At 46.2% G+C, this 24658-nt stretch overlaps 2 protein-coding genes across 4 annotated transcripts in view; one reads left to right on the top strand and one right to left on the bottom strand.

Moving 5' to 3' along the window:
- The window catches only part of INSYN2A (inhibitory synaptic factor 2A), a gene marked incomplete at its 3' end in the record, with an annotated part of 36648 nt that extends 13296 nt beyond the window's left edge, over positions 1–23352 (bottom strand). Inside the window, exons 1-2 of the mRNA XM_082673368.1 lie at positions 22175–23352; positions 2142–2213 (exon numbers count right to left, since the gene is read on the bottom strand). Coding sequence (XP_082529494.1) covers positions 2142–2213; positions 22175–23349 — 1247 coding nt within the window. The 5' untranslated portion in view covers positions 23350–23352. The remainder of the gene's footprint in view (positions 1–2141; positions 2214–22174) is intronic.
- The window catches only part of DOCK1 (dedicator of cytokinesis 1), a 526850-nt gene that overhangs the window by 225102 nt on the left and 277090 nt on the right, over positions 1–24658 (top strand). The window lies entirely within an intron of this gene.

Genomic DNA, 24658 nt, shown 5'->3' on the forward strand with positions numbered 1-24658 from the left:
GTGGTCGCAGTGACTCAATCCCTCTACCTGGTGAGTGAGTCTTACGAAATTTTGTCAAATTCTTGTGGTGCTGGAACTCCCAGTTCTTACGATAAACGGGCCAGTGGCCTGTGTACTGGGATTCACACAGATCGCTGGGTGAGCCATGTCTAAACAGTAACCACTCAAGGCTAATTCCTGTCCTTCACAGACTGTTAAATCACTTTAAACATGACTTTTTTTTTTCTTAATGTAAGTTACTTCTGGATTTAGAGCTAAATTTATGTAAATTACTTCAATTTACATTGGAGAGTGTCCTAATAAATTCTTCTTTCAGTCACCCACAAAATGTTAAGTGGGTTTACATCATCAGGCTCACTCTTCGCAACTTCTTTGGAAATCTGGGTTCACTTCGACTCTGTATAGCATTGGAGACTGGAGGCGTTTTAGCTCCCAGAGGAGCAGAAGCTAAATGGTGAGGATACTTATGCCAGGAGCTCTCAGTTCTTCATTTCTTTTCCTAATTGACTGGTTTAACGAAAGCATTTTTTTTCTTTGAAAGCATTTTATTTTATGTCACTTACATCCCTTCACTGTTGATTCAAAATTGTTTCGCATAATATGGGTGTAGTAAAAAGATTCCCACTGACCAAACTTCTCTAAGTCTGTATTTGGAGCGCTTGACGTTTCTTGCCTGGGCGCTTGATTTTCACCTCCTTGTTAATAGTGGAGAGCAATCGGGCATCTCGGCCTGCTGGGCCAGGGCTGCTGCAGGGGACCCGGGTCCCTCTGGGTAGCCAGGAGGCCTTAGCAGTTTGTGTGCCTTTTAGTAGATTGTAACCAGGCCATGGTTCCTGCAAGGCAGGCCTTCTCAGTCTTGGCACAATTGACAGTGGATGGGCTGACTCTGTGTCATGGAGGGCTGTCCTAGGCATTATAGGATGTTAGCAGCATCGCTGGCCTCTACCTAATAGATGCAGTAGCACCTCTCCAGTGGTGACGGCTGAAAGCACCTCCCTCCCTTCTTGCCAGATGTGCCCTGGGAGGGTCGAGAACCTCTGCAGGACGGACTTTTGCTACGGTGGTACCGGAGCTTGTGTCTGCCCTGTGGTTTCTTCTGCTGCAACCACACCAGTCACCAGGTGACCCAACTCTACTTTTAAAGAACCTGAGGCCCAGTCTGGGATGCTCCGTCTGGATTGGAGATGGGATGGACCCAAGACTGTGTGGACTCAAGCTTTTTGCCATTGTTAAGACATTTATACCCTCTCCCTGTCTCTACCTTCTTGATAAGAGGGTGGTAACTTTGAAGATCTCTTTAGAAGGTGTTTTTTGGTTGAGATTGGCGTTCCTTTATACGGTTTTAGATATAAAACTGTGCAGCTTTTTCTTGTTGTTGATAATTTGGCAAATCAAGTAAAATTGTTCTTCAGGCTTAATTTAAAAAAATGAACTAAATCATAACATCTCTTACTGCTCTCATCTTTTGCTTACGAAAATTACATTTCCAAAAAGAAAAAATAAAAAAGACAGTAACCTCTCTGAAGGTCATGACCATGTCTTAAAATCCTAAATTATTGCCAAAAGCCTAACATGCTTTTTGCTTGTTGAAAGTTTCTGCTGTATTCTTGTCAACGTGAGTAATCTAAACGCACTTCACACTGAAAAACAGGAAGACCAGCCACAGGGCTCTAGACAGGGGCTTATGCCCCAAGGGGCATAAGTGCCCAACCCTGGTGATTCCCCAGGACATAAACTGCACACTGGGTTTTTCTGTGGCATTCCTAGCACATACAGTGTGGTTTGCAGCCTTTGATCTATACCATCTGAAGGTCTTACATTTCACAGCCGTTACGGAACACACAGTACAGTGTTCATGGCTGTCGATTCTGAGGGAGCAAGCCATCAAACTTACACCGATTTTGGAAACACTGCTAAGATCCATTTGCCAGATATCCATGGGTTCAAGCTCTCCCTCATCCCGTGATTCTGTACGTGAGGTGGAGTATTGAGAAGCAGCCTAGAATTCTGGTCAGGAAAGGTTCTTTACTTTTTGTCTGATATAATCACCCCAGCATGATCCCAGATGATTCTTGCATTCGTGGGTAAACATCATTTGTCACTCATAATAACAAAGTGGGAAGAGGAGAACGTTGACATACCTATAGATAATACATGCACTGTTCCTGCATGTGTCACAATTAGCTGTGTCTTGCCCAGTCCGATATGAAAGCCTACAAGATAAGAACAGGAGAGCATTACACGTGGTGGCTGCTGGCTGCTGGCTTCTCTAGAGCACACAGCTCCAATCAGATTCTTTCCCAACGCCATTGCTCGTTATGGTAATAGAAATCGATCAGTGTGTTTCCCATTTTGCTCCTGTCTCTGCATTTATTGTATACGACCAACGCAACCTCTATAGCTGATGCTTAAATTAAACCTAGGATGCGAACATAAACTACTGGATGAAGTAAATAACCTGATTTTGTTCTAAGCAAAGGGAGTTTGGGATGTTTCAGTGCAGCTTGGTCTTTATGGTGTTTAAAAGAAACTTCGATGGGAAACCAACCCCAGATCTTCTGACTTGTTTCTGCCCCACCACCCCTCGGCCTGCGAGAGGAGGGGTCTGCAGACTGGGGCCCTCAGGCGAATCCCACTCTGAGCCAGCAAGCTAAGAGTGAATTTCACATTCATAAATGGTTGAAAAAGGTTGAAAGAATAATAATATTTGGAACACGTGAAAACTAATGAAATTAAATTTTCAGTGTCCATAAATAAAGTTTTAAGTTTTGATAATAAAGAATAGTGAACATTTTCACGTTAGTAGCTACAATACCCTTGGTCTGCAAATCCCAGGATACTCACTCTCTAGCTCTTTAGAGAAAAAAATTTGCTGACCTACGTGGTAGAGTGTCGTGCTGCATTGTCAATGCCTTCTGACACCGTCCCTCGCTACATTCTCTGGTGAGTTCTGTCAGCCCTATGAGACTAGACATTTTTAGGAGGAGAGGTAGGGGTGCTGATTCTCTTCCCATTAACAGAAATAACCTTAGAGTACTTTTTGGAGTATATTCTGGAAGGTTGTATAGACTTAAGGGTTTGATGAAAGGATCTTCTTGAATCTTTCTCAGCCCAGTCACCCCAAGAAGCTAGTTTTGGGGAGCTTTCATAATGTTTTTCCTACCACTTTGGCCGGCCTTCCCTCTCTGATATTTTTAACGTGCAGGCGTATTTTATTCTGAATATTACTTTGTGCTAAGGGACAAACATGCTAACCAGAATCTGTTAAATCAGTGGCACAAGAAGAGCTTCCATCTGAGTTGCCTTGTACATACTTCGGGGGCAGATCTACCTTTGGAGAGTGACTCAGCATAATAATGGTGCTCAGAAGGTTTTCTGTCAACATGGACAGTCGATATTTTATCACCTTCCCTATGTAAACTTCTCTTGCACGCATCATGGATTTTGAATTGAAATTAACTTTTGTTTTCCTCATTATATTTGGTGTTGCATAAACATTTGACAAAAGGATTTTCCTATCCATGCCACGTTGTCGCAGTGAGCTTTGGTGAACTCGGACCTGACCTTTGAGCTCTGTGCATTTCATTTATTCATCAAGTGACAATATTCTGTCCTAAAGTGTCGCCAGTCAGTGCCTGTGGCCCGTGATATTCGAGCCAGAGTTGGAATCACTGTGGCTGCGTTTGTGTTGACCTCTGTCCCCCATTTCGGACGCCTTTGGATGCCCACTTGGGGTCTTTTCCTCTCCCCTGAGCTTTGTCAGGAAGAGCTTGTGCATCACACCTTCCTCTTTTCCTTAGCCCTTTCCTCCTGATGACAAGCCCCACGGGTACATTCCTCCTGAACCTTCCTCCCTGGCTCCAGATTTGTCGAACCCATACCAAGGGTCCTCTGTGTTAGACATTGACCTCCATTCTCCCATGCCTTACTATATATAAAAGGCCTTTCTCCATCCCACTGATTTTACTGGAGCTCTGTCCTAAGCTCATGTCTGACCGTGGTCATTTTGTAGGGTAAAATAAGCATGGTGCTTGAACACAAGTCCTGGCAATGACATGTTTGCTGCAGGACGTGTCTGTCCCGCTGTTAGGCTGGGCTGCAGACGAGGGACAGCTCCTCTGTGTGTTGCATTGGTGTGTATTAAGCAGCAGCCAGGGAAGGGGATATGTAATAGTTTTCTGTATGCCCTAGTCACATTCTAAAGTTTAGGCTTTTAAGAGAAAACAGACGGAAATCAAGGGCATTTCCTATCCTTTATCTGAGGGGCACGCTTACTGGGCTCTAAGGAAAATCCGACTTCCATGCTTGCAGAACTTTCCTGCTCGAGACCTCAGGAAGAATCTGCATCAGTTCTCATCGACACCAACACCCCTTCCTTGCCCAGGAGCATGGAGTTCCCAAGTGTCTTACTTACATTAGAGCCTCAAGTCTTCGAATTAATTACGCTACCTCATTTTACAGAGGAGAATATAGCAACACTTCAGGTCTGGGATCTCATTATTCTTAGACCCCAGGCTTCTGATGCTCCGGGATGCCCTGCTCGAACCTTGGGACCTGTGTTCTGCACTTTGTATAATTGCCACCTTGGGATAGTCAATGAGTCCAGCACTGACGGGACAAAGACTTCAGGCACCTAAAACGCACAAGAGAACTCTCTTCCAGGACCTTGGGGTTCTTCAGTTATAAACTGCTCTTTTTAAAGCCCTTTCTGAACAGACTATTCTTATCACTTGGTAAAAAGCACGCATTTTCCCCCTGTTATAATCAAAAAGCAAATAATGATTAAGTGCCATTAGGTGTCAGACATCATTTTGGCTACTGAGGAGACATTTTGGAATAAGATTGTGTCCTTGTCCTCGAAGCTTACAGCAGAGTGGGAGAGCCAGACAGGCAACACATGAACACATGAACGAATGAATGAATGGCTTTGGATACGTTTCGTTGTTGAGGAAATGTTGTACGGGTGGCTTTGGCTAACCCCCCCCCCCCCGAGGACCCTGCATTTGGAATGAGACCTGGATGATAATGAAAGAGCAGTTAGTCATCTCCAGATCTAGAGATGAGTTTTGCAAACAAAAGGGCCATCACTTGTGAACGTCGTAATGGGAATGATGTTGGCATGTTTGCAGGACAGATAAAAGGGCCAGTGTGGCTAGAATAGCTGGGGCACATGAGAGAGGCGGGAGGTGAGAACAGATCCTATAAAATAGGAAGCTCTCTGGACATTGTTGTAAATTTAATGGGAAGCCACTGTAGAGGTTTATTTATACGTGGATGACAATGACATGGAACCTACTTCCTCCTAACCTTTACTCTCACTCCTCCCTTTCTATCACATCATTTGCATTCAGTTTCTTTTTTCTCCCTTTTATTTGTAGCCCAACCTAACTCACACAATCCTGAGATACAGTATGGTTTGGCTGATGTCTGTTGATTAGAATCAAGTGAGTCGTAATATCTGCTTTATAGAGTGACATATCTGTGTGTGGTCCCCACTTTTTTAGCTAATTTAAATGAAAATTGGGTGGTCCGGCATATTGCCACCATGTGTGAGAAGTGTTTTCGAGATCTCACTGCCACGCACTATTCTTGGGAAGACCCTTCAGGATGTTTCCATGGTTTTGTTAAGGACCTTTCTTTTTGAAAGGATTCAAATCTTTGGAGTCCAGAAAGGTAGTTCATAAAAACGGATGTCAGTGAGAGATTAATTTGTGGATAAAAGTTAAAGTGTTGTCCTTGTGTCATATGGTTAAGTCACAGGCTGCCTCCAGGAGCTATTGTTAATCGAGGTATGTCCACTACAATTTTATTAAGCGTGAGGGTGTTCTTAGTAGAGGTCTTAAACTGTGTAACCCATTGTGCTTATTGCTTTGATAGTCCACCTAATTGTCCTTGGGGCTTACAAAATGTAGGGTTTGGCTTCGCTGATGATTTTATGGTCACATTAATAATTGTGTTGCAGAATCTGAATAAATGTGTTCTCCAAATACAGACAAAACAGGTAAGTCCTTTCTGCAGGACACACAAAGTGCCATTATGGAATGTCCCTCATTTCCCTTCACTTGGAAACAAGTCATAAAACCCATACTTGGAATGATTATCTTTCTGGATTGCCATTGCCAAAAAGAGAAGCAATCCAAAAACTCTGAACTGCTGGAGCAGATGCTTCTCCAGTGACAGTAGGGCTAGAGGTCTTTTGTGATGAGAAGTTTGGAGAAGAGAGAGCTTAGATTATTGATGTCAAAGCCACAGAGGGAGAACACCTTGGTCCAAAATTATAAATTTTCTGTCTTGCACATGAATTGCTACCTTTATAAAACACTCTTCTCTTTCGTTTTGGGGAACCTATACCTTATATAGGTTTATAACCCCACGCCTGTCACGATGCCTGGTACGTGCTGGGTGTCTGGTTAATATTAATTTATTAACCAAATAATACAGTCAGTCTCTGTGTTCTCATATTGAAGTCCAGTAACAGACAAATCTAATGAAAAAAATTCTGAGTGCAAAAAGCATATGAAAAGTATAAATTATGAAAAGTTCTGATTCTCACTTTCTAGTGTGAACCTCCTTGGATCCCAGCGACAGGCATGCTCACTGCAAACATGGATTTTTTAATGCACTGATCTTTGCAGCGCTTGCCGTTTATCATCTCACTACAGTGAGTTGCCATTTGTCAATGTTCTGGACTCAACAGCGTATATTACTGTGGTGGGGGGAGGTGGGGCAGTGGAAAGCATAACATTCAGCACCAAGGACAGCGCCAAGAGGCCAAGGTGTTTTTCCTGTTCCATTGACCCTCTTGACTCCCATCCCCCCAGATCACGGTTCTAACCCAGGGACCATTTCTGGAATCCTGACCCTCTCCTTCCTTGATGCCCTTTGGACACTCATTGGTCAGGGTGGGCTTTATTGAAAGGTAAAGGAGACTAGACTTCAGTTATGAAATTAATAGGGATGTAAAGAGGATGGACTTTGTGGGAAGCACATGGAGGGGTGGTTGTTCTTGATTTGTTAAAGCAGAAGGTTTTGCTCAAGCTAATTTTACAAGGTAGTTTTGGTGGAGTCCAGTATGAGAGTCATTTCCATTTCCGCTTTGTAGTGAAACAGATTTCTTCAGAAGACCTTGCTGTACTTTAAAGAAAGTAAAATGAGTGTCCTTTGTTGAAGACAGCATGGAACTCTAGTTGGGGCACCCCCATTCAAAGAAAACATCAGATCCTCCTTTCTTAGTGGCCTAGAATTTTCAAGTTTAACTCAGAATGTGGTTCACCAGTTTCTCTAGCTACCTTTGGCTTCTGAGGCCATCTGCTCCAATTCTTTAGTTGTCATTATCAAAAAATCCTGAAGGTAAAAATATACTTTTGTCCACTTGTATAAAATAGACAGCATTGGTGACAATTTTGGGTCTGCAAGTCTTCAGTTAGTCCTGTTGCAGATCAGCAACAAAAGAGGCAATGAGGGATGGGATTTTAAAAACAGAAACAAAGAAGGGAAGGCAAAGGGCAGAGCTCGTGTGGCGGTCCTTGTCACAAAGCCTTAGGAATGATCAGCGAAGGAGGATGTCTGCCAGCTTCAGCCTGAGCTGGACCACAGGTGTGTCCCAGGAGGCAGGGATGGAGAGCCGGGGACAGGGGGGACAAGGCGGCATCTGCTTTTTCATGAACGCATCACAGGGAGATCTAAGGTAGCAGGGCCCTGGGTGGTAGGAGAGGGCGCTGCAAAATATCACAGAAAGGTCACCGGAAGCTTTCTTCCTGGCTCCACGTCCAAGTGGCTCAGTGTCTCTGAGACCTTGAAGATGGGGCCTGAGAGTGGAGACTGACAGCTCTGTGTCTCCAGTCCAGCCCCAGCAGAGAAAAATTGTTTGGTGGAAAGGTCAGGAAGGGGAAAAAAATGTCTCTTACTGTGCCTGCTCTCAAAAGCAAAGTCTGACAAAGTTATAAGCAGCTCAGAGAAGAGTGGTTGGCAAGTGGAAATAATTCTATGGTATTGAATTGTAATCACTGGTACTAGGTTACTGGATTGGCTTTAATGTGCTGTTTCTCCTGCCACATCTCACAACACTGTTTTCGCCAGAAGATCTTTAATTGCCCGTGGAAAAATCTCTTCTCACATTCCCTGGGGAACTGTGAATGGAGTGTTTGGTTTTAGATTTCAGAAAAGCATTCTCCTCTCAGCTAGCATCACCAGTGTGTAAGCATGCACCTGGAGGGGCCCCTCCTCCACTTCCACTTTGGGACACAGAGCAGGGCGCATGGCACAGGACACACAGCGCAAGTGACCCCATTGCTAATTTGTGGGTCTTTTAAATGACATGGTGATTTTCAGCAAGTTTAGAGCTCTTAGCATGTAAGCAAAAAACGTGTTTGGGTAATGTGCAAATCAGGGCGTGATCCTTTAATTGGGGTCTTCAGAACACTCGTTACATAGGGTATTGAGTCACTTTGAATTAACTCAAAGGTATGTGTTAGGCCCTCTGCTCAGACGTTGTTTGCTGCAACAAAGAAAATGGCACGGTCTCTGCTCCCAGTGATCATTCTATGCCGTTGTTCAATTTATTCTCCTAATTTTGATCTCTCTTGTTCTTTCAGCCTTCTCACTTTTTTTTTTTTTCCGTCCGCATTCTAGGCCAGGTTTGTGCTCCAGCTGTGCCTTCTTGATAACTGAGCCATCATTTATGGCGGCATCTTAAACGGCTTTTCTACTTAATAGTCTCAAAGTGACATTAATTAGAGGCATAAAGTGATACCACTACTTTTTTTTTTTTTTTTTTGTAGTACGCGGGCCTCTCACCGCTGTGGCCTCTCCCGTTGCGGAGCACAGGCTCCGGACGCACAGGCTCAGCGGCCATGGCTCACGGGTCCAGCCGCTCCGTGGCATGTGGGATCTTCCCGGACCGGGGCACGAACCCGCGTCCCCTGCATCGGCAGGCGGACTCTTAACCACTGTGCCACCAGGGAAGCCCGATACCACTACTTTTGTTAGGGGAAATTAAATTTCAAAACTAGTCAAACTCAGCTGTTTTCAGTGACCGTCTCCTATGTTTTAAGCCCACCTCTGGCAGTAGTTTTAGCTTGTTCCTAAGTCTAATTTCTCACTAGGAATTTGCCAGATTATGCCCTGCAACTGTAGTTTAGTTCCTACTATATCAGCTGTTTAGTGGCTAAAGTGAATGTAGACTTTCCCCATATAACCGTGGAAACTCAACTGTATCTGTTTTATTAACTTGAGCTATTGAATGCCAGGATTTGGGGGACATCCAATTTAAGTTCGTTAAAAAAATATGACGCCAGTTTTCTTAACAAACGCCAAGAACATCCATTGGTCAATTAAAGGCAGTACTGGCTTTCACTGGTGATGGTCTGACCAGGTCTCTTTTTCCCAGTAGCTGAGGGAAGTCGTTTTGTAGCCAGTGGCAGACCTGCTATGTTAGGCTGGGCAATTCTTTGTTCGTTAGTGGCCTGGAATCCCCAAGCTGACAAAGCAGTGTGTTTGTTTTAAAAACTGAGGTTGCAGTTTGAAGAACACAGACCAACACTGACCCCAGATCTTTTCACCACCCCTGCTTTCCCCTGCCTTAGGGATGTCTAAGTGGGCTGGCTGTTGTGAAGCCCTTTTAGAATTCTGCACTGTCACTTGCTCTTCAGGTGCCCTTTGGCCAGCTCTCAATGACTTTTCCTCCACGAGCACTCCCAGCATTTGGTATCGTCATGGCGTGCTTTGCCTTTTTCTTTGTTTGCCCAGCCAACATCTGGCTTGCTGGTCACAGGAGAGGTGGAAAGGCTTTGGATGCATGGAATGATGAATGAAAGAGCAAATGAAAAATAAAGTTGTTTGGGAAGGTAACGTTGTCTCAGTCGATCCATGAGGGTTGGTTTGATTTGTTTCAGTGGAATTTGACAGCTCCTGACATTTAAAGAAAGCTTTAAAAGACTCACTTCCATGTTTTCTGTTTATTGCCCTGAATATGGTAGAGCAGTGCCTGCACTAGTTTCTTGGTTATAATCGCTGCATTGTTTGTATTTAGAGAATTTTAGCCAGCAAGCATTTATTCTAGGACCCTGGTTTCTCTCTTCTCCTGCTCCTTTGCCTGTAGATGTGAGGTCAGGCAGTAAGGCCATTCTCATTAACTACTGGTTTCCTCTGTTTTTAGTTTCGTCTTCTGGACTTCTTTTTGGAGGAAAGGGCTCTCATTGAGATTGAAGGACATCAAAGACTTCTTTCCACACACACTCATGCGATCCTCCTGAATTTGAATGTGTATGTTCCAGATGTCGCTTGCATAAAATAAGAGTTGTTCTGGTTGGAACCTTTAAGGGAGATCCATTTTTGGAGTCCTGTGTTAGAAGAAATAATCGCTCTACAAACTTGACTGTTAGATTTCACAGCATTCTCTGTTGAGTCTCAGTACAGCTGAAGAAACTTGAGGGCTAGCCTGGGAACTCCAACACCACCTATGATTTTGGCTTGTTGGAAATCGTGCAGAGGTCCAACAAGTTACTTAGAAGTGATGTTTTAGAGCACAGCCCAATCATAGCTTGAGCTGGATCTTTCTTCTTCCCATTAGTGTTACCCTTACTTAATTTTTTCCACTAGAGGGTGAAGTTCTCAAAATTGTACCTGTACCATTCTCCCAGAGCCAAGAATTGAGATGTGGACCCTTGAAGAACGAGCTCTCTATGTAACCCCGTGTGAGCTGATTAAACACATCAGGATGGTTTTCAGTAATCCTAGTTATTTCTGTGTAGTGCTCTGATTATAGACTTTCAAGCACTTTGCTATAGATTAGCCAAAGTAACCAACTGGCTTTCACTGTGTTCGCGTGTTCCGTCCATGGGATGGTTCTTGTTCGCCAGCTCTGTGCACGGCCCTTTGCTGGGGAGCAGTTGCTTGGATGAATAAAACACAGACCTTGCCCTCATGACACTTAAAATCTAGAGGACATTTGTTTCCAAGATGAAGGAATTGCTTCCAAGTTAACGGAGTAAGTTGTGTAACTTCAAAAAGTAGCACTCCTTCCGTGGGGCGGTTTCTGTGCTCATTCACACCAGCATCCTTGGTCTGGACCAGCTCCTCTGTTCCCTCATAGGCTGCCCAGCATGGCTTCTGGCAAATTCCCAGCACCCTGTTGTGGCTCTTTTCCAGATCATTCCACAGCGAATGCTGATGATGTCCAGTAGAGGTGTCTTTCTCCTGTGTGGCTGAGAGCACACTGGTGGCTGTGGACACAGCTTCAGCCATCTCCCCAATCCCAGCACGTGGTCTGGTACCTCCTGGAGAGCAGGGCTGGAGCTGTGCTTCGTAAACGCGGGCTTCTGTCGTGACTGATAGAAAGTCAGTACCTGCCTCTCTTCTCTGCTTTAAACTTACCACCGTGGAACATGCCATAAATTTGAGTTATGGTTTTGCTTTTTAGTCTGTCTCTTCTGCTAGAATGTCAGCACCCCGAGGGCAGAGATTTTGTCTGTTTATTCCCTGATGGGCGTTTAGTGCTCACATTGGGGTCTGAAGTGTAGCGAGTACTCAAGAAATAGTTTTGAATAATGAACGAGTGAGTGAACGAGTGAATGAATGAATGAAGAATCTGCCTGAGTGTTCTGCTGGATTAACTGATACCCACCCACAGGGTGGTCAGTTCTGTGATGTTCCCAGCTGGATCAGGTGAAAACATCTGTCTAAAAGTATTACCCTGGTACCATCTTAAATTTCCCCACACAAGTGGGAAGGGTCAGTCATCCTCTGCTCCCCACACCCAGTTATTAAAATAAATGGCTTAGTCTGCGCCTAAACCAGCTCCCTCCTCACCCCAGGAAATGTCATTTCTTTATCCCAGAAGGAATCCTGGTGAACACGTTTCAGTGGCAAACACCATATATAATGAACTTGGTGGCTTTCTTTAGACGCTGTTGACAAATTAACTCTTATTAGCCCAGCCCCCCAACAAATGCAGTGACTCTGTTATTCTGGGGAGGCTCTGGCTGTTAGGGAAGCTTTTAATGCTTGTTTTCATTACAAAGAATTAAAGGGAAACTATAATGGTGGTGAGTGGTGCAGCATGGCCGCCAGCATGGGGAGTCGAGGCCATGCAGCGTCTCGTCCCCCGGGGCTGGCAGCAGCTACCTGCCTCTCCTCCAGCAATGGTGTCTCATCGTCTGTGCCTCTCCCTGGGCCCTGCCCCGGCTCTCTCCTTCCTTGCCTTTACACAGAGCCATGCGTGATGAAGAAGAGGGACTGTCTTCTTATTATTGCACAGTCATTATTACTCCTATCAGAAATACGTGGAGATTTGAACAGAGACAGACACGGAGATGACCACTATTGTTAGGGCAGGACTTTTTCTTTAGTGTTTTCTAATCCTATTTCCATAATATAAAACCATCATATGTAAAAATAGGGGCAGATATTGATTATTATTTGGCATGTAGAACTGCCTGGTTATATTACAAATAGGGCAGAGCTTCCAGTTTCCTTCATATATTCCTGAAATCAAGGAGATGCTAAGTTGCAAAATGATGACGATAATGACAAAAAAGACACTGGCCCCAGAGGGCACCAGGAGTAGCTATTAATAAAGGAAACAACTTTTTAGGGCTGAGCTGAAGCTGAGTTGATTAACTTGTTTCCTGAAGGAGACATAAAACTAAAGCTGTAGTTTATTGAAAATTAATGAAAATGAGTTTTGGTGGCCTTGCTGCCAAACTAGAAGGAAAATAGGAATGTGAGTACACTGTGCGAAAACGAATCTTCTTCTGGGCTGCCACTTCCTTCAGCTGTAGTATTGCCGCTTACCATCTCACAGAGGTTTTAATTTGAAAGCATTAGTGATGTGCGTTGGGCAGTGGTTCCGATGGTAAATAACCACAGAGCCTTTACCTTTGATGTATAATTTCTTTTGATGTATTTTTTATAGAGCACGTTAGTTCACAGTTTCAAATCAGACTTCCTCCCTGTGAAGCTTCTGTGCTTTGTTTCAGAAGCTTGACATTGCACTCGTTTTTTAAACAAATGCTTCAGAGCTCTTGCAGCTGAAGATGAAAATCTTCAAATTTTGGTGTCAGCAAGTGTAAAATTCTTGATGTCCAATTATGAGACTTTTATCTGGGGAGCCAGTCCAGTGCTGTAACCAATGAGATACTGACAAAAAAATCTGGCTCCATTTTGGGTCAAAATAGGCCCAGTTTTACACCTTCTTTACATAGAGGAACTCATTTTTCATAATTGTCCGTTCAGATCTGGCTTTTAAAACACAAGTTTGCTTGTTTTTATGGTGCATTAAAAACTTTGCTTCAGCGTTTGCTCCCATGAATGTGGACATACATTTGATTAAGGTAGAGCCCGGGTGGCGCTTGGTGGTCGCTGGACGAGCCACTTAGGTGACAGGCGGTACGTGAAAGCTTTGAAGTGGTTTCCCCGGGAGGGTTGCTCATGGACGGCTGCTGGTCCCTGGACTTGCATATCAGCGGCTTTGATTTCTCTGAAACTACCTCACAGGGGGGATTCCTCTTACTGATTAGGAATCCTTAAAAACATAATTTATTACTGGGACCCCTTCCAAGGTGCTTTCTGCTCCCCCCAGCGTTAAAAGGGTGCTTTCTCCAGAACATAAATTCACGTGGACCTTTACCAGGTCCGGGTGCGGGAGCCTCTTGATCCCATCCAGTAAAAGGAAGAACCCAGAATTGGCAGGAGCAGCAGAAGTGTCTGCTTTGCAAATCTGCGGAGACATCTAGGTCTCCCATTTTCAGAGGAGGGAGAGGATACTGCTGGGGCCTGATGGGTCTAGCTGTGAGTTTTGTCTTTACTGTTTCTCACCAGTCTTGACCTTGGGGATGTTACTTAATATATCTAAGCTTTAGTTTCCCGGTGGAAGCATATTCCTACCTTACAGTGTTATTTGGGGATTAAATGAGACAATGCAGGATGGCCACCATATTGTAGGTGCTCAGAATGGATGAGCTCTGTTGGTGCTCCGCCCAGAGACCCACACTTCACCGGAACTCTGCCCCAGAGCCAATGGGAAATAGAGCTCAAACCAGTTTTTGCGTAGCTTAGCAGAAGTTGCATGGGGTTTCAAAAAGAAAAAAAAAGTATTTGAAAAGTAGAGCTTGCATTTCATTTCTCTCTTTTTTTAAACCCGAGTTCTGGGACACAACTCCATAAACTCCATAAACGTTCATGCCAAGCCTTGAAGTGCTCATTTTATCTACGAATGGGGTGTCTGAATTGCCTCGTGGCTCAGTAGTGAGGCTTTTATTCACCTACCAACTTAAAAGGCTGGGGAGGTATTTGAAATCTTCTTTTGGCATTCTGCACAGGAAGATTATTTAAATTACATTTTCAAGTATGTGTGATACCTACATGAAGCCCAAAGCAAGAATTTGGAACCCGTTTTATATTCTCATAAATATATGTGCCTCATTTTTCATATTAAGGATGGAAAGGCTTATTATTGCCTAAAAACTTAAAAATAGTATTTACAACGTTATATACATTTAAGCTATAGGAAGGACCCAGTGCAGCCCTGTGTATTAAATGAAGAAAATGCTAGAAGAGAATATCATGTATGCTTCTATTTCAAAATCATAAAACACGGTAACTTGTACTTTAGAACTTGAATATTTTATCAAATATATAAAAGCCATTAGTTATAAAAGAAAAAGAAAAAAGGGGGGGTTCCCTGAAGACTATTCAAAGGATTGCAAGCTAGAAGGACAGAGGCCAGTTGCAGCATGTGTAGCAGTGGAAGAGATGAGGAATGGCTGAGGCATCAGGAGGAGAAAGAAAACCTAATAGTGGGACCGCTGTGTGCGTTTATTAACCGACATCCGTAGAAAGGGCTGTGTTGCTTTCTCTGTCTCTCTCTCAACTTCTGTATGTATTTACAGCAGTGGCTGAAATTATGAAGTTCTTGGACATCTCTGGAGGATTGGTTCTTAGATCAGAAAGGACCCTTGAGGTCCCTTGTCTCGTGTGGACTGTCCTCCTTTCATGTGGGAGCGTGGGGCTCAGAGGGGTGAAGCTAGGATGAGCTGGGAACAAAACCACGTTTCCTGACTCCACGTCAGCTGCCTTGGCCGTTAACACCAAATAACCCTGCCCCGTACGCTTCTCTGAAAGCAAGCACAAAGCTGGAGGTCTGCATCCTGTAATCCTCAGCCCCTCCTAATCCTTGGAAATAAACCTGCCTTTTGAGTAAAGCAAGAACGTCTCTCTGAAGGTGTTCACGCCTGCACCCTTGCATCATGCATTTTAGCACCTGGAAGGTTGCTTCTCAGTAACAAAGTAACTTGAAAGGAGTTAACTTTGCACACACACTGTGCAAAGAGAGCCTGGTCCTCGGTATTTTATTTAATCTCCCAGGGAAGCCCAGGAGGGGCGGGTGTTCTTAGGTCTCTTTCACAGAGTCAGAAGCCTCTGGAGAAAGGCACTGGAGAGGTTAATAACCACCCCCAAGCACATGTAGGACAGACAGGGAAGGACGGGGCAACGTGGCCAGCTCAGGACCAGTTGGCTGCAGAGGCCTGGTCATTCTCGGAAAATGGAAAAACCATGTGAACAGGAGGGAACCTCAGTCCGCTGGCTGGCATGTTTTAAAAAATGTTTTGGGTTGCAACAAATGGGCAGACACCAAAACTGATTTCTCAAGAACTTTAGACAATGACGTGCTGACATTTCCATCCCTTTCAAATAGGGAGCATGAGAGGACAGGGGTGCGGCTGGCAGGAGGAGAACCTTTTTGTTTCCGAGCTTGACCCTGTGTGCTGCTCTCCCTTCTCGGCTCACACACCCTCTTTCCTGTGATGCGCTGTCGGGCCAGACACCCAGGAAGGCAGTGCTCACATTCCAGAGACATCCGCAAGGACGCTTGTCAAGACCTCAGAAGCGCCCACCTCCCCTCCTTGACATCTGGCCATTCCAGCTAACCCGGTGGAAAACTTTGATCTCAGTTAATTGGGTGGGTTCGGGCAAGAGTAACCCGGTCTCCTTCTAGAGGGTGTACAGCCGACCTGAGATGGGTTTGCCTAACTGTGCCTGGCTCCCCCCTGGGCTCCGGGTGGGTGGGAGGCTGCACGCCTCCTGCTGGGACCTCTGACTCCGGGCGACTCCCTGGCTGCTGCAGTGATGCTCGATTTTGCTGTAGGTTCTTTCTGCTCTGTGACTTAAACAAATTAACTTGTCCCTTTACGCTTCCTCTGTAATTGCGATGCAGTATTTATTCTGTTTGGGCACGGATAATTAGAGAAAATTTGGAGAGATTTCTCATCCCCTGACAGGTCCCCCTGAAGAGTGCCTGCTGCTCAGTGATCTGTCAATATAAGGCAGAAGGTAAAGCAAGTGTGTAATTTCTGTCCATCCAGCGTTAACATCTAGGTGAAAGCAAGTCACATCATATAAATAGGTGTTGTGATGACCTCTTACTGCTGCTGGTGGGAGAGTGAGACCTTTTCCACATCATGTATGTATATGCATGTAAATTACAGGTTTGTGTATAATACACACGCACACGCACATGCACACTTCCCCAGCAGAATCCTGCAGGTTTGATGGGCTGATGAACAGATAAGCGTAGGCTTGTACAGACACAGTGTCAGCGACCTGTGAACACTTCAGAGAGGGCCTGAGTTCTTTGCCTTGTACCCTCCCCCCTCCACCTTGCCTGACACAGCGCGCAACACTTAGGAGACTCCTGGTAGAAGCCATTTGAACCTGTGAATGAATGGTACACTCGTCTGTGGGGCAGTCACATCTGGGATTGCCCTGCGCCCATATTGTGACCTGGTTTCAGGTCGAGGAACTATGGTTACTACACTTACAAGACCATGTCGCAGGAGCTGGCAAACTGGCCCAAGTCTGGCTAACGCCTGTTTTTGTGAAGTTTCCTAGGACCATGGCAATACTCACTCGTACGTGTGTCGTGTATGCCTGTGTTTACGATGTAGTGGCACATCTGAACCACTTGAACAGAGACTGCACGGCCCTCAAAGCCTAAAATAGTTACTGTCTGGCCCTTTGCAGAAAAAGCTTGCTGACATCTGCTACATTGGAAGCTGATCCTGAGATCTTTCAGTAAAAATAGATCCTGCAGGCCTAGGTCCTTATTTCTACGTGTACGTACCACACACACCCCCTCACCCATTCTGTGGCTGCCTCTGTTGTCAGTGATTAAAAGGAAAAACAAAGTTGAGCAAACGTGACTACAGGATTCCACACTGGGTTTGTCTTAACTCGTGGCCGTCCCCAGACCTTGATTCCTATCGCCTTTGCCTGCAGAGCCCCTGAGGCTGTGCCCGCAAAGGGCCCCAGACCTCAGGGCGGTCCCCCTGGCTAGTTCTTCCCTTTCCTGTCGCTGTGTGACGTGGACTCGGGAGAACGGGACATCCCCCCGTGGAGAAACCCGTTTCTCAGTGAGGTTGAATAGGACCCCATGGCCGGGAGATTGAATCACTGGATTTATAACGCTCACTGCAAGCTACCGGGCTCCTCGGGCTGGTTGGTTACTTAGGATTTTCGTGTCTTATGTGATGGCCTCACACGTGTTCTGACTCAGTACAAAGCCCCCGGAGCTTCATGATCTCCTGTCTGCCTGCTGGTCACATTTAAGGGCCAGGAGTGGCCTGGGTTTAGCTGCTCCTTCCTCCTTCCCACACACCCAAGCCTGCAGGTAGCACTTGGCTGATACTGGGAGAGACCCGACCAGTGAAAGAACCTTTCTCACCCTGGGCAATGGCAGGTCCTGCCCTCTCGCTTAATGGGTGGAGTAAAGCTTCTCATGTCATCTGTAGGTATTCTCTGAAGAACCGAGGGTCGCTGGGTTGTCATCAGCTAGTGAACCCCTCGAGACACCTCACATGTGGGGCTGCCAGCACCTTAGAAGTAAGCAGCCGTCTCCCTGCCGAGGTGGCCGGTAAGGGTGCAGCCCCTGAGCTGAGTGCTGCAGCCCCACAGCCTTGGGTCGGAGGGTCACCTGCCCAGCAACCCAAAGCTGCTCTGGGGAATTACGACTGTTAACAAGAATTGGTTGGGTTTCTAAACTCAGTGCCCCGTTTGCCCGGTCTCAGCCTTCAGCGATTACATTTGTGGCTCGTTTAGATATCCTGTGTCACCCTGAACTTCCTGGGAAGAGACAAGAATAACGCTGAGAGCTTTGAAATAAGCAGGATCATTCTTGGCATTCACGCAAACAGAGGGATCAAAGGCTGCCTGAATTGTTTAAAGTGAGCGGTTTTAGTGAATTGCCCAGACGTTTTACAAGGGACTAAGAATAAGAAGGCATGTTCCTGAACACTTTGTGCACATCCACTCGCTTAAAGAATGCCTCCCGCTGAAATGCTCATATTAGGATAGGTCCTTTTTCAGTGCCCGCTGTGTGTCGGTTATTGCTGAGACCTTTGTGGACAGCATTGTTAAGCTTCTAGCATCCCTGTTTAATAGAAGATGAAACTGAAGCTCGCTGAGATTAAGTAACTTGCATAAACTGAAAACTTTCTCTGCTGAGGCCTTTCGGGAATCTATATAAGCAAACGAGAGTAAAGAAAGAGTCTCTTCTGAAAAATAATTTGGAAGCTACTGAAAATGGTCCTGGTTGGTGACACAGAAATTTCTACGCACAGAGTAAGAACTATTGCAAGAACTTGCCTGGCAGACTTGGTAATGCATAAACAAACTCAACAATGAAAAGAAGTTCTATTCAAGTTATACATTCAATGTAATTTGCCCATGGCCATGCTAGCCAAGTTCAAAGAGCATTGTCTTCCTTTGGTCTGCGCTAGAGCACGCCTGAGGCCTCGCCAGCCCTGGCTCAAGCCTGCAGTGCAGTGGGGATCTGGGGGCAAAATGTGTCACTTGGTTTCAAAGTCGTGAGCTCTTAGATTGATTTCTAAGTCAAGTGCACACGGAATTCCTTCCCTCACTGAGACTCCTGGTCTCAGTTAATTTCTATACAAAGGCCCTTGCAAGCTAATTTGGGGGTGAAGGGTGAGGAGAGAAGTGGATTGTACACAGGTTCTGAGCATTCTTCACAGGTGATGACGTGGAGTGTTTTCCAGTTATTTTAATGTGGTCATGAAATTCCTTGTCATGTTACATAATGACTATAATAATAATCTGCGTAACGTAGAGTGAGCTTTCCTATTTTCTACCGTGAGATGCAACGATAGGATAACATTTCCTGGCTTAGATTGAGCGCATAAAATAAGTCGTGTGAATTCCTCCTTTAAAGTGACTGTCCTGGTGCATGTCCTTCAGGGGATTGGTCCAGTGCTCAGAGCAGCCGAAGGTTACATTTTCGGGATTTAATGAGCTGGCTGATATTGGCCACAATAGCAGTATTTACACCGTGGAAATCGGCAAATGCTACTCCCCCTTCTTTGAGAGCCAGTTGTTAAAAATGTACCAGCAGACTCTCCCCCCTTGCTGGCCCAGACCCCTGAGAAAGGGATGGAGAAGGAGCTTTGCTTCTTATCTGCCCGCCTCCGAGGCCGCTGTCTCCTTGTCCATATTCTGACGTGGAAAACAGTGGTGGGAATCTGAATTCTGGGCAAATCAATGACCCTGGGCAGTTGAGCAAGAGAGGTCACCTTCAAGGTGGCTTTGGGATTTGAAACCACTTGACTCACTGTTAGCCGGAGAGCTCAGGGAGGGAGGTGGAAATGCAGATTATTAGGAACAGATGTGGGGGTTCACCTGGCTATGGTCCTGCTTTTCTACCGTGAACTTGGCCTGTGCAGACAACTGACCTAGAGATTGATTTCTAAGTCAAGTCATCCTTTGCCTTGATCGAAGGTGCCCACTCCTCAAATGGTTAGGAGCCAGGCACTGTCCCTTGTTTTGGGGATACTGGGGCGAAGGCCTTTTTGTGATGATGGCAGTGTCCTCTGTCTTGTGTAGGAGTCAGTCTCCACAGGTGGCTCTTGGGCACCTGTGATGTTTCCGATGTGATTAAAGAACGGAATTATCAATTGTAATTAATTCGAGTTTGAATTTCAATAGCCACATGTGGACAAAGCAGGTCAGGGCGTGCAGGAACGGCACTTGGTGGCAGCCTGTGTACTGAGAGTGTGTGGGGTGCATCCGTCACTCTGGACTCAGACATGGGGCCACTCAGTGTTCCCCAGACCCCAACAACACTGACCAGCAAGGCAACCCTCACGCCACCAGCAGACACCAACCCATTCAGATGCACCTGGTGCTGGGCTCCGTGCATTCAAAGGTCACTCCCTGTCTTCCTCACCCTCGGTCTGCAGGATGGGGGATGAGCTCCCACTTACAGGTGAAGCAATGAGGCACAGAGAGGTGCAGCCCTCGCCCAAGTCCTCAGAGCCAGAATTCCCACCTAGACATGTCTTAACAAACTCAAAACCACTTTGAAGACTGATGTAGTCTCAGAGAACTCAGAGGATCCCATTTAAAACAACTTTCCGCCCTGTTCTAATAGAAGGAACCTCTGTGTAGAACACAGTTCTCCTTGCATGGGGTGTTTGTTGATGTTCAACCCACGCAGGTGTTTATTTTGGGACACACCCCTGTGAGATGCACGCGACTTAGTATATGCACTTGGTTTTATACCATTTGTTGAATTTTATTTCCCATTTGGTGATGTTGGTATCTTTCTAGTTTGCTGTCTGGTTTAAGTCACTACCAGCTGTATCGAAGTCAGTGATCGGTCCCTGTTTGGGCTTTTCATGTTTCCATGGGAGCGGTCTACTGATCAGAAATCCACCTTAGTGGATTACAGACCCACCTTAGTGTGTTGCTTTTGGTTATGTATTTATTCAAGGCTAAATGATTGAAGTGGGATGAAAATGGAGATGTAAACCCAAAATTCAAGAAAGCCTTTGAAAACCATTCGATAATGGTAGGTTACTATTAATCTACTGTTAGATTAGTTTGCGATTGGCTAGCAACTTGTTTTGCTTAATACTGTAGGCTGCAAACAATGCTGGGTCGTAGGAGGTGGGGGTTATTGAGAGTTAACTCCTTTTGTAGATGGACCACCTACACGAAGTTGGAGAAGCCAGACACCAAGGGCAACATCTGCACCAGGCACCTTGCCTCTGGGGCCAGGGCTTAAGATCATAGAGGTTGCTTCCTCCCCTTGTTTTGCAACATGCAAACACAATGTAACTCAACCACAACAATCCTGTGCAAGGGTGGTTTGCTGCCCTGACAGTGCATTTCTTGGCTTATCTTCATGCTGGCTGCCAGCTCACTTAACCCAGGGGTAGGAGCCCACGGGGTGAAGCGTGCTAATCACGTGAGGCAGCAGGGCACTGCCTCAGATGCCACCTCCAAAACATGGGCTGGTGGAATCCAGACAGCTTCTTGGGGGAATGGGAAAGAGAAGGTCTGGCCGTCTAGACAAAACCAGTGAGCCATGACACTGTTTCAAAAAACACGGAAGCAGAGCAGTGCTGGCTGTTTCGTATCAGCCTAGCACACTGCCTGGCTGTCCTAGCACAATTTCAAGTACAAAAGAAGGGAAACAAAGTTCAGCGATCTGTTATCAATGGCAGACAGTCCTGGCTGTTTTCATTCTCTCTCCTGCCCATCTGTGCACACAGGGCAACTCGTGGAGAAAGGCATCTTGCTGCTAATGGTATACACATAGGATCTGTCTAAGGATGGGCGTTGCTTCTATGCGTTCCAAGTAAGCAAAAAAAAATACTGTCTGTTGTATAAAATATAAAACCTCATGCAGTCCTGAATATCAATGTTATTCCAATTATTTAGCATAAGTGAGTCAGCGTTTACTTTTCAAAATGCCATCCGAATTTCTTTTCCATAATATGTTTCCTAAGAGGCAGGTAGCAGCTTATTTAGATTAGATATTCTGGACTGGCATACCTATTATACTTCATCAGTATTATAAACCTTTAGCCCTGGGAGATAAAAACGAAAGCTCCGTCAGTTCATTCAAAAAATAGGCATTAAATTCCAGGCCAGGCACAGGAATGCTAACCGACAAGTCAGTCCTGCAGGTGAGGATGAATGAGGTCTAGCATCATAAAATAACCTGGGACTGCTTTGACCTTGCTCTGTCCTCATCTTACAGCCTGTTCTCAGAAACACAGGCTTTAGTCTCATTAAGGATTTGGGCTTTGGGGGCTGCTGCTGGCCCCTGAGGGTGATAAGCCTGCAGAGAGCATCATAAAAAAGGCGTGAGCATACATACCCTTCCCGATGGGCCTCTCCTTTCTCCAACTCCTGAATGACCCCCAAGAGCACTTTGATGGTTTCTTGGCTTGAACTGATTAAGTTCTCCATCATCTGAAGCTGTGCTTTCAGATCGACCACTTCCGCACGAGGCACGATTTGTTGGCATTCTTCACCCGCGGCGAGCGCTGTCGGACAAGGCTGGTGCTCGTGCGCCGGGGGGGCCTGAGTCTGCAGGGACGCTTCACTACATTCGGGGGACAGGCACTGCGTCGGGGGCGAGCAGGCCAGGGCAGCGCCGGGCGGGGCCTGGAGCCCATTGGCCTGTGAGGCCTTCCTCTGCTCCTGGTCGGCCACGGGGCAGAGGGACCACTCGCTCGAGGGGGCGGAGTTCGACAAGGCCAGCTCGGGGGCCCTAGCGCCGGGGGCAGGTGCGTAAACGGTGGCCACCTCCGTCTTAAACACCGTCCCGTGGGCTGATGCGGCGGGTTCCTCGGCGTCTGGGGTCGCCGGGTCGTGCTTTGCTTTCCCGTGCAGCTGGTAATCGGGCTCTTGGGAGGGAGGACGAGTGGAGTTCTGGAGAGGAGCATCTGGGCAGCGGTGCAGGTCGGGGGTTCTGCATGGCTCTGCGCCGTTGACCCCGGCGGGCTGGCCCAGCGCGTTCACGTGCTCATCGGAGTGGAAAACCAATGCCGCCGCCTTCTGAACCCGGTCCGCGCCCCACTGCCGGGACTCCTCCCCGGGCCCTTCCTCAGTCTTCTCTTTCGCATCAATTACAAACCCATTGTTTTGACTTTTAAAGGCATCCGCGGCTGGGATGCCTTTGAGATTCCCCTTCTTGCGGTCCAGGGGGAAAGTTTGGTAACACTTCTTAAGGTCCGGTGAGGTCTGCACACCTGTGCTCTTGGTGACGTTGGGGATGGACCTTCGAGCGGGCACGGTCATGTATTTGCGGTAGGTGGCCCTGTAGGACGCCGGCTTGTCGCCCAGCTGTCCCGAGGAGAGCTGCGTGTCCCTCTGCTCGTTCTGCGCCTCGCAGATATCCTTGAACCGCACCTGCAGGGCTTTATTACGCTTCTTAATCTGCCGGTTGGGGTCCAGGGCGTATTTCATCTCCAGGGCCAGGCACGCGGCAGGCTCCACTTCACTCGCCGAGGTCGTGAGTGCGCATTTGCTGGGTTCCTTACTGACCATGGTTCCTGCAGTCGGAGACAGTAACAGACGTGTCAGTGGAACAGAAACACACACGCAAACGCAGGCAGCGCAAACTTTTGGCCGGAATGACTGCTGCCTGCTCCCTAATTATTTTTAAACAGGTGAGGTCGGCTTTTATGTTAAGGAAAATCAGACAGGCGGAGAATCGCTGGCAGGCACAGTTTGAAATGCTTCTCAGATATTAAAGCTTGCTTCCTTCTCCATGTGGGATACCCTCGTTTTTCTTTTGATAGTAAGGCATGTTTCCCTATTAGACAAACCTGTTTTACTATATTCATGAAGAAACCCGACGGCGCTGCCTCTTCTGCTTTGCAAATTGCCACTTCACGCACATCTCCACTTCACAGGCAGATGGTTTTCCAAATGCAACTTACTTGGTTTGGGTTTTTATTACTTTTTCGAAGATGACGTGATTAATCTATTACTGGAATCCGAGAGAATTGCTATTTTTTCTTAAAGACTTCTCGGGGATTCTAGCTCCTGATCGGATAAATGTGGAGAGCCCTCCGATGAGGAACTGAGCTAAATCTATTTATGGTGGCCACTCTGGATGCCGTGGGATAGGGGGCCGTGCTGCTTTATGGGAAAAGCATAAAGGAAAACAAAATCTCTGCAGTATGGCTTGCTTCTAATGGGTTAACAGGAACCATAGAAAGGACCTGGGTTTCCCTACATCTACAAAGTCTGTGTTAGCAACTCTGTTCTTTGATTCTGTGGAGAGCGGTATTTGAAAATACTGTTGTTTTTTTTTTAAAGAAATGATTCATTCTAAAATCAAGTTTTGTGTTTTGATCACAACCTCTGAAAATGAACACAATGGTGGTTGTTTCAGGATTTAAATCCTGAAAGAAAATACAATCACAAGGCTTTATGTTAATCATGCAAATTCATCTTGGGCTGAATTATTAAATGCAACTAAAAAGATGCAGGTGGCCAGTGACTGCTCCGGGGGAATACCAGTGGGTAGAATGCCTTCACTTTATTAGGCAGATTCACAGCTGTGTATTGCACATGGAAGAACTTTCTTGAGGGTTGAAGTGAAAGCGAGAAAATACAGTTAAGTATGCTGTTTGTGAGTTAGCATTCATTTTTTTCCCCCTGTGTTCGAGAAGAATACAGTCAGATGGGAGGAAGCTAGGCTGTACAGGGCACTGGCGTCCAAGCAAGGTGCCCAGAGAGGCAAGGTCACTGACAGGAGCCGGTGAGAGGGGAACAAGAACAGGGTCAGGCCACCCTGTCCCTCCAGAGCACTTCCATGAAATGCTAGAGGCACTGCGATCGCGTGGCT

This window comes from Grampus griseus, assembly GCF_964374135.1.
Source record: "Grampus griseus genome assembly, chromosome: 16".
NCBI classification, from domain to species: domain Eukaryota; kingdom Metazoa; phylum Chordata; class Mammalia; order Artiodactyla; family Delphinidae; genus Grampus; species Grampus griseus.